The sequence below is a fragment of the Anabrus simplex genome, chromosome 10, assembly GCF_040414725.1.
Source record: "Anabrus simplex isolate iqAnaSimp1 chromosome 10, ASM4041472v1, whole genome shotgun sequence".
In the NCBI taxonomy this organism is placed as follows: domain Eukaryota; kingdom Metazoa; phylum Arthropoda; class Insecta; order Orthoptera; family Tettigoniidae; genus Anabrus; species Anabrus simplex.
Genome location: NC_090274.1, coordinates 127604763 through 127618607, shown reverse-complemented (window position 1 = coordinate 127618607; position 13845 = coordinate 127604763). Strand labels below are relative to the sequence as shown.

The following is a 13845-nucleotide window of genomic DNA, read 5'->3' as shown; positions in this document are numbered from 1 at the left end:
GGCAGATGAAATTTCAAGTAATTAAGGGAAAAACAAAACCTAACATTGGCAATGATGATACTGAAAGTTCTACATGACAACCTACAACATAAAAAATCAACTGTGGCTAATTACGTCAGGAAGTTCAAGTCCGAGGCTATCGATGTGGCTCTTATACAAGAGCGATGGGTAGTTAAGGGCAGAGTAGCGGGACTGGTGGAATCTGGAGGTAAGCTAATGTGTGATACTACATCGAATATGACTAGAACATGTTTACTTGTGAGCAGAAATCTAAAACGCCTTCTGTTGCAGGAGCATTGTTCCAAGGACTTAGTGGCTGCCTGGATAAAACTTGGGAATTTGGAAGGTCCCAGAGAAATAACCATAGGCTCCGCATACCTCCCACATGACTCAACTAATCTGCCCCCATCAGAAGAAGTTGAGAACCTAATTTGCAACTCAAAGAGGAAAGGCGAACGGAACACCTAGTCCTTGGAGCAGATGCAAATTCACACTACACGGCATGGGGCAGCACGAACTGCAATGCAAGAGGCGAGTCTTTACTAGAGTTTATTAATGGAACTGAGTTGACGATACTAAAACTAGGAAACAAGCCTACATTTATAAATAAATATAGTAGGGAGGTAATAGACATTACACTAAACACTGCGCATACTGCAAAACTTATTAAAGACTGGAAGGTGCTGGAGGAACCAACATTGGCAGACAACCAGCACATCCAATTTGCAATAGATGCGAGACTGTGGAATTGAGATGTACAGAGACGCAGAAAGAACTAACTGGGATAGATACAGAGAAGTTCTAGGGAAGGCTGTACAAAGAATTCCAACTAACCTGAGAGGACAAAAGGAACTGGATGAGGCAGTGGAACTATTAGAAGAGGTCATTATAGACTTATTCCATGACAACTGTCCTCTCAAAGAAAAGGAAAACAACAAAAATTAAGGTGGCGGGACAACAAAGTAGCCAAAATTAAAAAAGATGTTAGGATATTATACAGCATATCATCTAGAAATGGTATGTGGGACGTATATCATAGGAAACTCATTGAGTATCGCCTAGAGATACGGAAAGCAAAAAAGAAAATCTTGGAGACTGCTCTGTGAGAAAGTGGAATATCACACTGAAAAAGCAAGGTTCCAGAAGGTTCCTAAAGCAACACATATAAATCAGGAGAAACCAGATGGGTCATTTACTTAGGCGGGGAAGGACACGCTGGAGATGCTAATGGTGTGTCACTTTCCTGAGGCTGAGGAGATGCCAGAAGAAAAAACGGTTGGAACAGAGACCGGAGCTCGAAGAGCAGACTGGAACTGTGCCAACAGAATAATAAAACACAACCATGTAAAATGGGCAATCGATACATTTCACCCTATAAAGGCTCCGGGGCCAGATGAGATACTTCCGATACTCCTACAGGAAGGACGGGAGATACTCGTCAATGCCCTGACGGACCGCTTCAGAGCTGGTCTAGCTTTAGGGTAGGTGCCGAAATCATGGCCTGAAGCTAAAGCAGTATTCATACCTAAACCTCGAAGGGCAAACTATGACCAGGCCAAAGTATACAGACCATTATGTTTAACCTATTTCATGCTGAAAGCAATGGAGAAATTTCTGGATAAATATATCAGAAGAACGGTGCAACTGAATTCAACGATACATGAAAATCAGTTTGCATATATACCTGGCAGATCCACTGAAGCAGCGCTCCACCCGTTGGTTTGTAAATTAGAGGAAAGCCTAGAATATAAAGAAATTGCAATCGCGGTATTTCTAGATATAGAAGGAGCCTTCAGCAATACAACCTATGACTATGATCAAAGAATTGGAAAAGAGCAAGGTGAGTAAAACCGTCTAAAATCAATTAAATCCATGTTAGACGGAAGGAAGATAAAAGCAACCCCGTTCGAAGAAACGCTGACGGTTAGGGCCACCCGAGGTTGTCCTCAGGGATGAGTTCTTTCGCCTCTGATCCGGTGAAAAACATCATAGTTCTGCCCAACGAACAGGGTGTCTATACACAAAGACACGCAGATGATCTAGTGATTGTGGTACGAGGTAAGGTGATGAATATTATCCAGGACCTCATGCAAAGATCACTAAACCTTGTGAAGAACTGGTGTCGGGAAGAACAACTATCAGTAAACCCGAATAAGATAACTCTGGTCCCTTTTACAAGGAGAATATTAGAGGGAAAGAGATCACTGAAGCACTTTGGGCAAGATACATATGTGAAAGAACAGGCACTGCACCCAGGTGTAATGTTAAATAACAATCTAACCTGGAATCCACATAAAGAAAGGAACATAACCCGGTTCAAGAACTTGCTGTATGTATGTAAAAGAGCCGTCGGGAAGACATGGGGCCTAAAACCATCAGTGGTAATGCGTATATATACAATGATCATTAGACCTTTGATGGCCTATGCTGCAATCATCTGGTGGCAGAAAGCATGCCAAGGAAAAGTCGGCAGTAGGTTGGACAGTCTACAGAGAATGGCATGCATAGCCATAACTGGGGCTATGAGAACTACGCTGACAGAAGCCTTGAATACTTTACTAGACCTCCCATCACTATGCAACTTCATAAAAGGACAGGCTAGAATGAGTTCGTATAGATTGGCACAGTCAGAGTGCTGGAATGCACAAAGACCCAATCTAGGACACTGTAAAATTAACAGAGTAATAACAGAGGAAATTCTACACATGCCTTCGGATCATATTGTACCAAAGTACAACTCTGAAAAACCGTTTTAGGCCAAGATAATAAAAAAATAAGACTGGGATATCAACAAATGGAATGCTGGAAAAGAAGATATAGTGTGGTGGACTGATGGCTCAAAGACTGTGGATAGCACAGGAGGAGAGATCAACGGGGGAAGACCTGACAGATCAATCCAGATGAGCCTGGACAAACACACTACAGTCTTTCAATCTAAAATGATAGCTATCACAACTGAAAATGAACAGAGGAATAAGAACATTTTCAACTTTATGGACAGCCAAGCGGCCATTAAGGCACTAGAAGCAGTCCGGATAATATCCAGAATTGTCTGGTATTGCCACTCACTTCTCCTGAAGCTCTGAAAGTACAACATTGTCAAAATAATATGGGTACCAGGGCATGCAGGTATAGAAGGAAATGAAAAGGCAGATAAACTACTGGCCAGAAAAGGTACAGAAACATATTTTGTAGGCGCAGAAACTTTATGCGGGATTTCCTATGAACAAGCCCGATTCTACATAGGAAAATTGGTACAAAAGAAACAAATGGAAAACCGGAGAAATACTCCAGAATGCAGGCTTGCAAAGGAACTGATAAAAGGACCAAACTAGAAGTATACTAAAGAACTGTTGAAACTCAGGAGAGAAAATATAAGATGGGTAGTAGGACTGTTGACAGGACACTGCCATCTGAAAAACCACCTACATAGAATTGGAGTAATAACATATGTGGGAAATGCAATGAAGCAGAGGAATCAGATTAACACAGTTTTCGAATGTGAGGCGTTAGGTAGAATAAGACTCTCCACTCTAGGACTACCAGGTGAAGACAGACAAAAAGTCCAAGAAGACCCAATAAGAACAACCTGCAGCTTTGTGAAGGGAGCAGGTATATATATAGGTGGAATGAAGGAAAAACATGGTAGCAAAAGATCTTAGAGGTCAACGCTAATTAAGAACTAATATTTAGAGGCCCCATGAAGAAAAGAAGAAAAATAAGAAGTTTCCTTACTAATGCAGTGCGTTTGTTATCATGTATAGCCTGTTGTTATTTTACACATTGTTTTTCACTATACAACAGAGAGTTTCAATGTTCGATTCTATGCACGTAACACCGGTAGTAAATTTGTTATTCTGTTACGGTGTCTGTGTCATGAATCATATGCAGACAGCTCGTAAAATAAGGAGTGAGGTAGTTTCAGAGATTTTTTATTCTAACTCGCGAAAGAATGAGAGAAGGATTTTACCGTTCAGTTTTAGAGTTCGAATCCGCGCATGTAACTGTTTATTATAAAATATACCTGTACATTTGTAATGTATGAGTAATTTTACAATGCTTAGTAAAGCTAAAGGTTCCACCTATTCAATACGTTATCGTAATGGTCTATTTAAAACATCACATATTTATTTAACTTATCATAAAATACATCTTTGGTACCGGTTTCGGCAATCCACTATGCCATCATCAGCCATTGAGTTTTTTATAGCAAGGAACATTCAAAAATTTAAAAATATGCAATAGCAAGTCCTATTCTTACATGAAAAACATTAAAAATATAGCTAAATAGCATAGGCCCATTGTACTATACAAATAACATGTCTTTTTTGAAAAATACAATATTATTTAGTGCATCTAAAATTATTTTATATATAATTGGCAAAGTCTATGATTTGCTATACCTTATGTACAATAGAATCATGTAAAATTGATAGAAGAATCTACTTTTTGCCATTTAACCAGTTTTTAAAACAACAAGTCCTATTTTACATGGAAAATATTAAAACTTGGCTAGTTAGTATAAATCCTTTTTATTTTTATGTTATACAAGTGACATGTTTTGTTAAAAAATAAAGTATCTTTTTGTGCGTCTAGAATTGTTTTTTAGGTGCTTAAAAAGACTATGGTTTGATATAGTTGATACACAGGAAATTTGATGTTTCTATAAAAACCTCTGTCATTTTTAACACAGTTTCTTAGTTCCTCATAATATGCGACTTATACTGTTTTAGATAATAAATACAGGTTCTTCTTCCTTAAAACTTATTGAAACAACAGTCTGTTTGACTATGTAAGTCCTGGTGTGTTTTTTCTTGTTTGAGTATTGCTTCTAGTATTTTCCAATGTAAATAACTGTGTGGCTGAGGCCGAAACTATGGTTAAGATCCTGTATTTATTATCTAAAACAGTATAAGTCGCATATTTTGAGGAACTAAGAAACTGTGTTAAAAATGACAGAGGTTTTTATAGAAACATCAAATTTCCTGTGTATCAACTATATCAAACCATAGTCTTTTTAAGCACCTAAAAACAATTCTAGACGCACAAAAAGATACTTTATTTTTTAACAAAACATGTCACTTGTATAACATAAAAATAAAAAGGATTAATACTAACTAGCCAAGTTTTAATATTTTCCATGTAAAATAGGACTTGTTTTAAAAACTGGTTAAATGGCAAAAAGTAGATTCTTCTATCAATTTTACATGATTCTATTGTACATAAGGTATAGCAAATCATAGACTTTGCCAATTATATATAAAATAATTTTAGATGCACTAAATAATATTGTATTTTTCAAAAAAGACATGTTATTTGTATAGTACAATGGGCCTATGCTATTTAGCTATATTTTTAATGTTTTTCATGTAAGAATAGGACTTGCTATTGCATATTTTTAAATTTTTGAATGTTCCTTGCTATAAAAAACTCAATGGCTGATGATGGCATAGTGGATTGCCGAAACCGGTACCAAAGATGTATTTTATGATAAGTTAAATAAATGTGTGATGTTTTAAATAGACCATTACGATAACGTATTGAATAGGTGGAACCTTTAGCTTTACTAAGCATTGTAAAATCTTGAGTCAATACGGACAAAAAATGAAGTTTTTAATACTAAATGTATGAGTAAGGTAAGATAAAAACAGACTATTAAATTCTAAACACGAAATTGTTGCCATCCTGTTCTTAGTAGAGGGCACAGCACAATGCATTTCCGGTCCTCTGCAACAAGATTAAAGCTGTACAGATTGCTTATGCACTGTCGACATGTTTGGTTCCATAAGGAGAGGGCGGTCACACTACGGACTTCGTTGGATGACAACTGTATTCTACACCGTGCTTACAATAACGTAAGTATATCTGCAGCAAAACCAGGTGATAGGTGTGATTGTTATTATTTGGTCTGATCCTCTCATCCGTTATTCTTTGCAAACTAGACCGGAAAGCTATATTAGATAGCTCTTCAATTGTATTATCAACAACATTATAATTTTCGTTTTGTTCGAAGACCGTAAAAGGAGGTGAACATTGTTGTTATCTGCGTCATAAAGGGCATCCGGTAGCCTGTCTGTAAAACTATGAGGAGGAGGGAAGGCATCTATCCGTAAAACTGCGGACAGACGATAAGTAGAAGGATGGAAGGGCCAGACGGTAAAGAAAAGAAGGGTATCTATCTGTGGGATGGAGACATAAAAGCCTTACGCTAACACAGGTGCACATCTAAGTAGAGATGCGTTTTAGGCAAACGAAGAGGAGGTTTGATCATAGTTATTTGTCCATCGCAAAACCCCCAAGATGGTGTTGGGAAGGTGAACTCTCAAGATGACGTCGGGAAGGGCATATGCCCGAAAACTAGGCCCTTCCAGGATGGCGACAGTATGAGCTGCGTGGGTAGATCCCTCCAAGATGGCATCGGGATGGGCATTTGCAAGATAGCGTCGGGAAGAGCATCTGACTGTAAAATTAGGCCCTCTAAGGTTAGGCCCCTCCAAGATGCTGTCGGGAAAGGGGCATCCGGCAAGATGGTGTCGGGAAGGGCAGCTAGCCTTAAACTGGTGTCCTGTGAGGTTTGGCCTCTCCAAGATTTTGTCTGAGGGGCATCTACCCTTAAAACTAGGACCCTGTGTATTTAGGCCCTTCCAATATGGTGTCGTGGAAGTAGGATCTAGCAACATGACGTCCGGAAGGGCATCTAGCCGTAAAACTAGGACCTGTGTACTTAGGCCCCAGCATCTGTGAGGTTAGCATTGCACTCTTGCCTTAGGACCTGTGAAACAAGTCCCATCAAGATGACAAATGTGAGGTTAGCATCGTTGTCTTTTTCAAAATTCCGTGCCTCTTACCTGTTAAAAGCACGCCGTGTGTGGCTAAGTCCCGTCAAGATGACTGCAGTGAGATTACCCTCGCCCACTTTTTCAAATTCTGCGCCTCACACCTTTCAAAAGTAAGGTTAGGTCCTGTTAAGATGACAGCTGTGAGGTTAGCGTCGCCCACTTATTCAAATTCCGCACCAAAACACGAGCACGTGGTCAAAAGTGAGGTTAGGACCGTCATGATGACAGCTGTCGAAACACGAACACCTGGTCTTGTTTGTAAGCAATAGTAAGTGGCCGTGGCGTCATGGGGTCAATGACCCTGCCAGGAGTCAATGACCTCGTGGAAAAATGCTGAATCAGCTCGCATTGTTTTAGAACCCGTGTTGCTATACTACTCGAGATGTACGTCATCTGTCATGCTGTATGAGTTTTCAGTGTTTGGAGTGAGGTTGTGCGTAGTGGTTACTCTTAGACCCAGTATTCTCGCTAGGACCTTTTCAATGGGCACACCGCCCTTACGTTTTTACAGAACGCCCCGCTAACACAACCTAGATATGTGCTAGTTACGTAATATTAATAGATATTTAAATCACTGGGTGCTCCAAATTAAAGTTTAAATACTGGAAAAGTATTTATTTAAATGATAAATCTTCATTATTGTCAGCATAATTGCATCGATGACATCGGAGTATAGCTTGTTAATCACACAGTGACTTGCGCGGGCGGTGTGTGGATTAGCGAGCACACCATTCCGCCTGACGTCACGGCATTCCACAGCAACCGAGTGGTAAGGCAGGGTGTAGCACACTAGAAGTTCAAACTACTCTGTAATGTCTTGTTCGTAATAGTAACACTCAACTAGCACCGTTTTGCAGTTAATGGTTACCTCTCTGTTAATTATCAGAAGGGAAATAAATTTAAATGTTATCATCTTCACTTTTTACTCGTTCCTGCCACCTGGCTAACGAGAATTTCTGGGGAGAGCACAGTAAATATTTTGGCAGCCTTTCTCTAGAATAGACGATATTTTGCCGGTCACTCACCTGATGCCAGTAGGGCTCCGTGCTGCTGTAGTTGGCTATCATCTCCTTGACCCAGCGCTCGTTCGTATCCAGATACTCCTGTATCTTATTACAGAGTTTTATTCTCCCGTCACAGAAGGCACGTATCATATTGTTGAAGTGTGCATATATGAGGTGGCGCGCCGTGTAGCCTTCCACAAAACCAGCGCCGTACGCCTGGACGACGTCCTCGTACGGATCGAAGGTATGGATCTCTTGAAACGCCCATCTGTGGACAAAATGAAACACGTATACCTTCTCTGTCTTGGACAATATGGTCCAGTTTGTTTCGGTAGTGTTACGATAAGGTTGAAACGTTTGATTGGGAAGACTTGGAAGTAAGGAGAGTAGCTGGTCGACTAAACGGTATGTCCGGAACTGTCAGTGGGGAGACACGATTCAACTTGAATGGAGCTTTTATATCGCAGTATGAAGATAAGGAAGGACAAGAGAAATTAGGGATTGGAATAACTTACCAAGGGAGATTCTTCGAAATCAAGTATCATGGTCTCCCTGTTGACGGCAATCAGAGTGTGAGCTAAATCTGTGGATGTAATGTTTTGCTTTGTACGGTACCAGCAACACGACCAACAGTCACCTAACAGCTAGGTCATCGGCTCCTAATGGTACAAGGTGCAACGAAATTAAACGATAATTAAAACCTCAAAATGTATCCACTGACTAGAATATGAAAAGAACGACTATGAACCCCAAATAATCAGTGGACCCAATTCACAATGCTTGTCGTCTAAAGGAGTCCAAAACCCAGGTCACTGGCTCCTTATAATTGTACTAATTACTGGTAAAGCAGAATCATGGTATTCCTCGTATAGCGGTTCTGATCACATGTAGACCCATGGTGGTCCTCACGTAGTGGAACTAATTACAGACCACGTATACTCATGGTGTTGCTACCAACCATAGGCAATGTAGACCCATGGTGTATCAGACATTATGGTACCATCCACAGGTAACACAGACCCATGATGTTGCTGACATAAAGGCACTACTCACACGTAACGCATACGCACGGTGGTCCTCACTCAAATTAGACCCGTGGTGTTTCTCGTATAGTGGCACCATCAGAGACGGTATTCGACACGTAGTGCTACTAATCACCATTCTGAACACAGTGGAACCAACACATTAGAGCACAGCGCTCGGCACCTAGTGACTAGTCTGAGCAGCACACGATGGTAATAACCAGATCCGTGGTCTTCCTCACATAACTATATACTCATAGGTAACGTAGATTCGCGATGGTGGTACTAATCGCAAGTCTCATGGTTCTAATTTCATCATCCCTAGGTCGCCTCTTAGGACTGGCAGGGGATACCGTGGGTGTAATCTTCGTCTGCGTCCGCCACCAACAGGGGGTTGTGGGTTTGGTCCGCGAAAGCTGATTTATTTCGCCCAAGTCCGCCGGCAAGCCGGTTAGGACCAGCTTGCACTACCGCCACCTGGGACGCGCCACATCGAAAGCTGTTCGTGGGTCTGGAACTGAACCCAGGCTCTTGACACACAATCTAGTCTCCTACTCTGCTGGCTAACCTTCTGTCCAGCAGGCAATATAACATAATATAATATAATATAATATAATATAATATAATATAATATAATATAATATAATATAATATAATATAATATAATATAATATAATATAATATAATATAATATAATATAATATAATATAATATAATATAATATAATATAATATAATATAATATAATATATAATCCACGAACCTACTACAGTGTCGTAGCAGGAAGAGAGGTGATACTCCGACGAGGCGCGTCCCAGGTGGCGGATAGGCGGGTCCTCACCGGCTTGCCGGTGGACTTGAGCGAAATAAAAGTCTGTGATTACCGTGATTTTTATTAAAGTTCACCAGAATCAACTTCAACTTGAAGTAATCATGAGGGAACAAAAGGAAAGAAATCCGCTACCCCAGGCCCCAGTCAACGCACTGGACTTTCCTGGTCATCGGATTCTGGGGGACCAGGAACAGCATAAGGAGAAGAGTCGGAGCTTCTCAAAATCTCTTCGAAAACACTACATTGGTACTCTCAATGCAAACACTCTCTTCAAACTTGGAAAACTAAAACAACTCACAGACATGCTTGAAAAATTTAATATCAAAATTCTTAATTAAAGTTAAAAAGTTTTTATTACCACCTATTCAATACAAAAATAATGCACTCAATTATTTATAAAATATTCATGCGGTACATTGGTTAATAGGACATGTTTCTTTCGTCTTTGCGAACATCATCAGCTATAAATACACAAAGCTTAAGGTCAGGGCCCTGAGACGAAAATTCTTGCCATTCAAGAGACACGCTTCATAGATGAATACCATTTCGACAAAGAAAATGACAGGATTTACAAAGGTAAACCTACTGTCAGAAAAGGCACACCATTATTGTTTGATACAGGATTTGCAGTACACAAATCAGTCGTGGATAACATCATAGACTTCAAATATTTCCACACTCTCCTTCAAATCAGGTAATAAAGCATACACAATTATCAATGCACATGCACGTACAAATGACCATAACAGAAATAAGCCACAAGAAATTGAAGACTTCTGGGAAGATATGGAAGAAGTAACCAACAACGTACCAGAAAGACTTGTGAAAATGTTGATGGCAGACTTCAATACGCAATTAGGTAAGGAGAGAAAATACAGACAAATAACAGGCCCGTATTCGGCACACCTTCGCAAAAATGAAAATGGGGAACACCTCATTAAATATTGTCAAAATGTTAACCTCAAAATTATGTCAACGCAATTTCAAGAGCCAAGACGAAAACTTACAACACGGAAAGTATCCAACACAATGTGGGGAGAATTCCAGATTGACCATGTGGCCATTTCCAAGAAAAATATGCGGGAAATTTTAAATGTCAGAACGCGTAAAGGATTCTTCGAGTCTGATCATTATTTACTACAAGTTAAGATTAGGCCAATCCCAGGACAGAAAAAGACAGCGCAAAACAAAATAGTCAAACCTGATCCGGAATACTTGAAGATAAACAGGGATAAAATCGTTGAAGAAATTCATAGGCATTCAAGAGACACTTGGACAGATCTTGCGAAGGCAGTTCAGGAGGCAATGCGCTGGGGACAACCTCCTAGAAAACGAAAACATAGATGGTGGAACATAATTTGTGATCGAGCCATTGAGAGAAGAAAACAAGCATGGGAGAAGTTCAGCAGTAACAGAACATCAGAAACATGGAAGGAATTTCACTTAGTTCAGAAACAATCATCGAAGGAAATCAGAAGAGAAAAACGAGCATACGACAATGACAGGCTAAAAGAAATTGAGGAAGATTTCAAGAGAAATAATACAAGATATTTTTACAGGACTTTCAAATAAAACATTAAGGGCTATCAACCTCCTAGCCTCTGCTTCCGAAGAACAGATGGATCCCCGGAAACAAACAAGAACGAAAACTAAAATTCTCGAACATTACTTTGATAAACTTCTTAAAACCCACAGAAAAACTAACATTCCAAAGAACTACATCCAACCCCGATTCTAATCCACCGACAATAGAAGAGATAGAGGAAATCATAAAACAAATGAAAAATAACAGAGCAGCAGGAGATGATGGTATTATTGCCTAGATCTGGAAGCTCCAAGATGAAAACATCACCAAAATATTCCATAAGGTTATCACAGAAACATGAGTCAAAGAGAAAGTGCCAGAGGAATGGAAATGTGCATAATCCATCCATTACATAAAAAGGGTGGTAAGACAGATCCAAACAATTACAAAGGTATTTCGCTAGTACCAGTTGCGTACAAAATTTTCTCTAAGGTGCTATTAAACAGGCTAGAACCACAAGCAGATCCACAATTAGGGGAGTACCAGACAGGCTTCAGAAAAGGGAGATCATGCATCGAACAGATCTGGAACTTGAGAACACTTTTGAGTCAGACAAACAAGAAACACTGTAGTTACCTTTGTGGACTTTAAAAAAGAGTACGACTCTACAGACAGACAGACAGACAGACAGACAGACAGACAGACAGACAGACAGACAGACAGACAGACGCTCTCTGATGTCCTCGAAGAATATGGCATTGACAAAAAAAACAGAGCACTTATACAACAGATGCTTACAGACACAACGTCCAAAATCAAGTTCATGGGAGAAATTTCGGAACCCTTCACAGATACACACATGTACCGACAAGGAGACGTGCTCTCACCAATCTTGTTCAACATGGTGTTAGACAAAATTATCAAGCAGTGGGAGGAACAAGTTAAAGGAATACAGCTGGGAAGAACACGTGAAACAAAAACCATCATAAAATGTCTGGCATTTGCAGATGACATAGCCATACTCAGCAATGATGCACAGGAGGCAAAGGAAGCACTGGAACGTTTGCATGAAATAGCTGCCAAAACAGGTCTACAGCTATCTTATGAGAAGACCCAATTCATGGAACGACAGAACAACTATGTGAACACCATGCATACTGTATATGGATCTGTAAAACGAGTCGAAAAATTCAAATATTTAGAGGAATGTATACAAATAGGAGGACCAAACAAGGCGTCTAACATAGAACGAACGGAAAAACTCCAGAAAGCATACACACTCACATGGTTACATTATAATAAGAAAAGCAAATCAGGACAGGCCAAACTTAGACACTACAACACAGTCGTATTACCGGAAGCATTGTATGCGTCAGAAACGACCACAATTGGAGCATCAAGCATCATAGAGACAGAAAAAATAGAACGAAAAATTCTCAGAAAAATATTTGGGCCATACACAGAGATGGCATATGGATGAAACGACCTACTGAAGAACTGTACCAGCACTCAGACTCACAGACATGATCAAGAAATGCAGACTGGGCACACACAGAGAATGGACAACAACTGACTTACAAAGAAAATCCTTGATGTAGTAAACAGCTCAAGCAAGAAAACAAATTGGTATCATGAAACAGAAGAAGACTTAAGGCGGGTGGGGATCAACAGGCAAACGATAGGTGATAGAAAAGAATTCAGAAACAATATTAGGAATACAAAGTTTATAGTAAATCAGAAGAAGACAGGAACATTGTGGACAGAACGAAGGAAACGGGTGCACAGCCGTAGGATGAAGAGATTTTGAGAAGAGAAGAGGAAGAAGGGAAAGAAGTCAAAATTGTGTCATCATGAAATACTTGAGTTCAAACACTGTCCATAAGGGCAAAATTCATATTAATATAATATAATATAATATAATATAATATAATATAATATAATATAATATAATATAATATAATATAATATAATATAATATAATATAATATAATATAACTGACTGACAGAGCAAATGCAACACCAAGAAGGAGTGGTCAGAACTTTATGCCAACTGCAGGGTAGACTGACGTCACTGAGGTATGCTCATGATGTGAAATGCGCCGCTGTGCTGCGCACGTAGCGAACGATAAATGGGACACGGCGTTGGCGAATGGCCCACTTCGTACCGTGATTTCTCAGCCGATAGTCATTGTAGAACGTGTTGTCGTGTGCCACAGGACACGTGTATAGCTAAGAATGCCAGGCCGCCGTCAACGGAGGCATTTCCAGCAGACAGACGACTTTACGAGGGGTATGGTGATCGGGCTGAGAAGGGCAGGTTGGTCGCTTCGTCAAATCGCAGCCGATACCCATAGGGATGTGTCCACGGTGCAGCGCCTGTGGCGAAGATGGTTGGCGCAGGGACATGTGGCACGTGCGAGGGGTCCAGGCGCAGCCCGAGTGACGTCAGCACGCGAGGATCGGCGCATCCGCCGCCAAGCGGTGGCAGCCCCGCACGCCACGTCAACCGCCATTCTTCAGCATGTGCAAGAATTGGCTGTTCCAATATCGACCAGAACAATTTCCCGTCGATTGGTTGAAGGAGGCCTGCACTCCCGGCGTCCGCTCAGAACACTACCATTGAC

At 40.3% G+C, this 13845-nt stretch overlaps 1 protein-coding gene across 1 annotated transcript in view; it reads right to left on the bottom strand.

Moving 5' to 3' along the window:
- LOC136881915 (putative phospholipase B-like 2) overlaps positions 1 to 13845 on the bottom strand; it is a 166874-nt gene that overhangs the window by 70094 nt on the left and 82935 nt on the right. The window contains exon 2 of the mRNA XM_067154360.2: positions 7865 to 8111. Coding sequence (XP_067010461.2) covers positions 7865 to 8111 — 247 coding nt within the window. The remainder of the gene's footprint in view (positions 1 to 7864; positions 8112 to 13845) is intronic.